We start from the raw sequence: 1,553 nt of genomic DNA, 5'->3' as shown, positions 1-1,553 counted from the left end.
GGGTGAAGGTTCCAACCTGTTTTCTCCCCGCAGCTGCAAAGCCTCGGAGCGCAAGAGCTGGGGGGGCAAAGCCGAGGGGAGGGGCCGAGGGGCGGCCAAGGAGAAGACCCTGGAGTGTGGGCAGATTGTGTGGGGTTTGGCCTTCAGCGCCTGGCCCGGGGGGGGACACGGCGAGCCCGGCTGTGCTGGGGGGTTGCCCTGCCTCATCTTGGCCACCGGCCTCAACGACGGGCACATCAAGGTCTGGGAGGTGCAGACAGGTGGGTGGCCCTTTGCTCCTGGCTTCTCCCCATCCCCTGTGGGGAAGAGATCCCATCTCCATCCTTCCCCGGATCCTTTCCCAGGAGCAGAGGGGCACAGCACTCAGCAGGTCCCCCTCTCTGGTCCCCTCTTGGCAGGACATCTCCTGTTCAGCCTGGTGGGGCACCAGGACGTTGTCAGGGACCTGAGCTTCGCTCCCAACGGAAGCCTGATCCTGGTGTCTGCCTCAAGGGACAGGACCTTGCGTGTCTGGGACCTCAGCAGAGATGGTAGGGGGACGTGGGGACATCTCCAGGGCTAGGTCAGCCCTGGCTGAGGCTGGAAAGAGGGGGTAGAAACCCACCTTGGTGGGGGAGGGGGTCTTTGGGGACAGCGCTGGGACACGGAGCTGAGCCATCCCCTTCCAGGTGGGGCCTGGGAGGTGCAGGAGGGGGTTGCAGGTAGGCAGAAAACTTGGGATCTGCTCAGGGGAAGCCCCCAGCCCCTTTTCTCAGGGAAAAGAGGGGAGAGCAAGGACAGGGCCTAGCACTGCCCCCCCTTTCCCCCCCTCTCCTGACTGCCGTGTCTGCTGTCCCCAGGGCGGCAGGTCCAGGTGCTGTCGGGCCACGTGCAGTGGGTCTATTGCTGCTCCATCTCCCCAGACTGCAGCATGCTCTGCTCTGCTGCTGGAGAGAAGTCGGTGAGTCCTGCTGGGTGGGATCCATCTTTTTTTACCCCACCCCTCAGCCTTCCATGTGTCCCCCCCCCCCCCACCAATGCAAGAAGCCCTTTCTGCGAGAAGGACCCAGGTCACCTTTGCTCCTCCAACCACCCAGGCTGGGTGGCTTCTTTTAAACCCTGGGCTGATTCCCAGCCTGAGCCCCTGCCCGTGTCCTGCAGGCACTGCTGTGGAGCATGAGGTCCTACACCCTGATCCGGAGGCTGGAGGGCCACCAGAGCAGCGTGGTGTCCTGTGACTTCTCCCCGGACTCGGCGCTCCTTGTCACCGCCTCCTACGACGCCTGTGTCATCATGTGGGACCCCTACACTGGGGAGCAGCTGAGGACACTGCGGTGGGGAGCTGGGGGGTGCTGGGGGGGTCAGGGATGGGGTGATGCCACAGGGGTTTGTTGGGATTGAAGGTGGCTTTCCCTCCTAGCTGGGTATGGCCACCAGCTCTGCCCTGTCCCCAGGGGTTAAAAGGCTGGGGGGGGGTCAGAGAGGAGCAACCAAGTTGAAGAGGCTGGAGAACAAGTCCTAGGAGGAGAGGCTGAGGGAACTGGGATTGTTTAGTTAGGGGAAGAGGAGGCCGA

General features: G+C 63.4%; 1 protein-coding gene across 1 annotated transcript in view; it reads left to right on the top strand.

The window, feature by feature from the left end:
- Window positions 1-33: 33 nt before the first annotated feature.
- WSB2 (WD repeat and SOCS box containing 2) overlaps window positions 34-1,553 on the top strand; it is a gene marked incomplete at its 5' end in the record, with an annotated part of 2,775 nt that continues 1,255 nt past the window's right edge. Inside the window, 4 exons of the mRNA XM_010008904.1 lie at window positions 34-260; window positions 399-530; window positions 840-940; window positions 1,141-1,313. Coding sequence (XP_010007206.1) covers window positions 34-260; window positions 399-530; window positions 840-940; window positions 1,141-1,313 — 633 coding nt within the window. The remainder of the gene's footprint in view (window positions 261-398; window positions 531-839; window positions 941-1,140; window positions 1,314-1,553) is intronic.

The sequence above is a fragment of the Chaetura pelagica genome, unplaced genomic scaffold (assembly GCF_000747805.2).
Source record: "Chaetura pelagica isolate M959 unplaced genomic scaffold, ChaPel_1.0 scaffold1722, whole genome shotgun sequence".
Taxonomy (NCBI): Eukaryota; Metazoa; Chordata; class Aves; order Apodiformes; family Apodidae; genus Chaetura; species Chaetura pelagica.
This window is presented reverse-complemented; position numbering and strand designations above follow the sequence as displayed.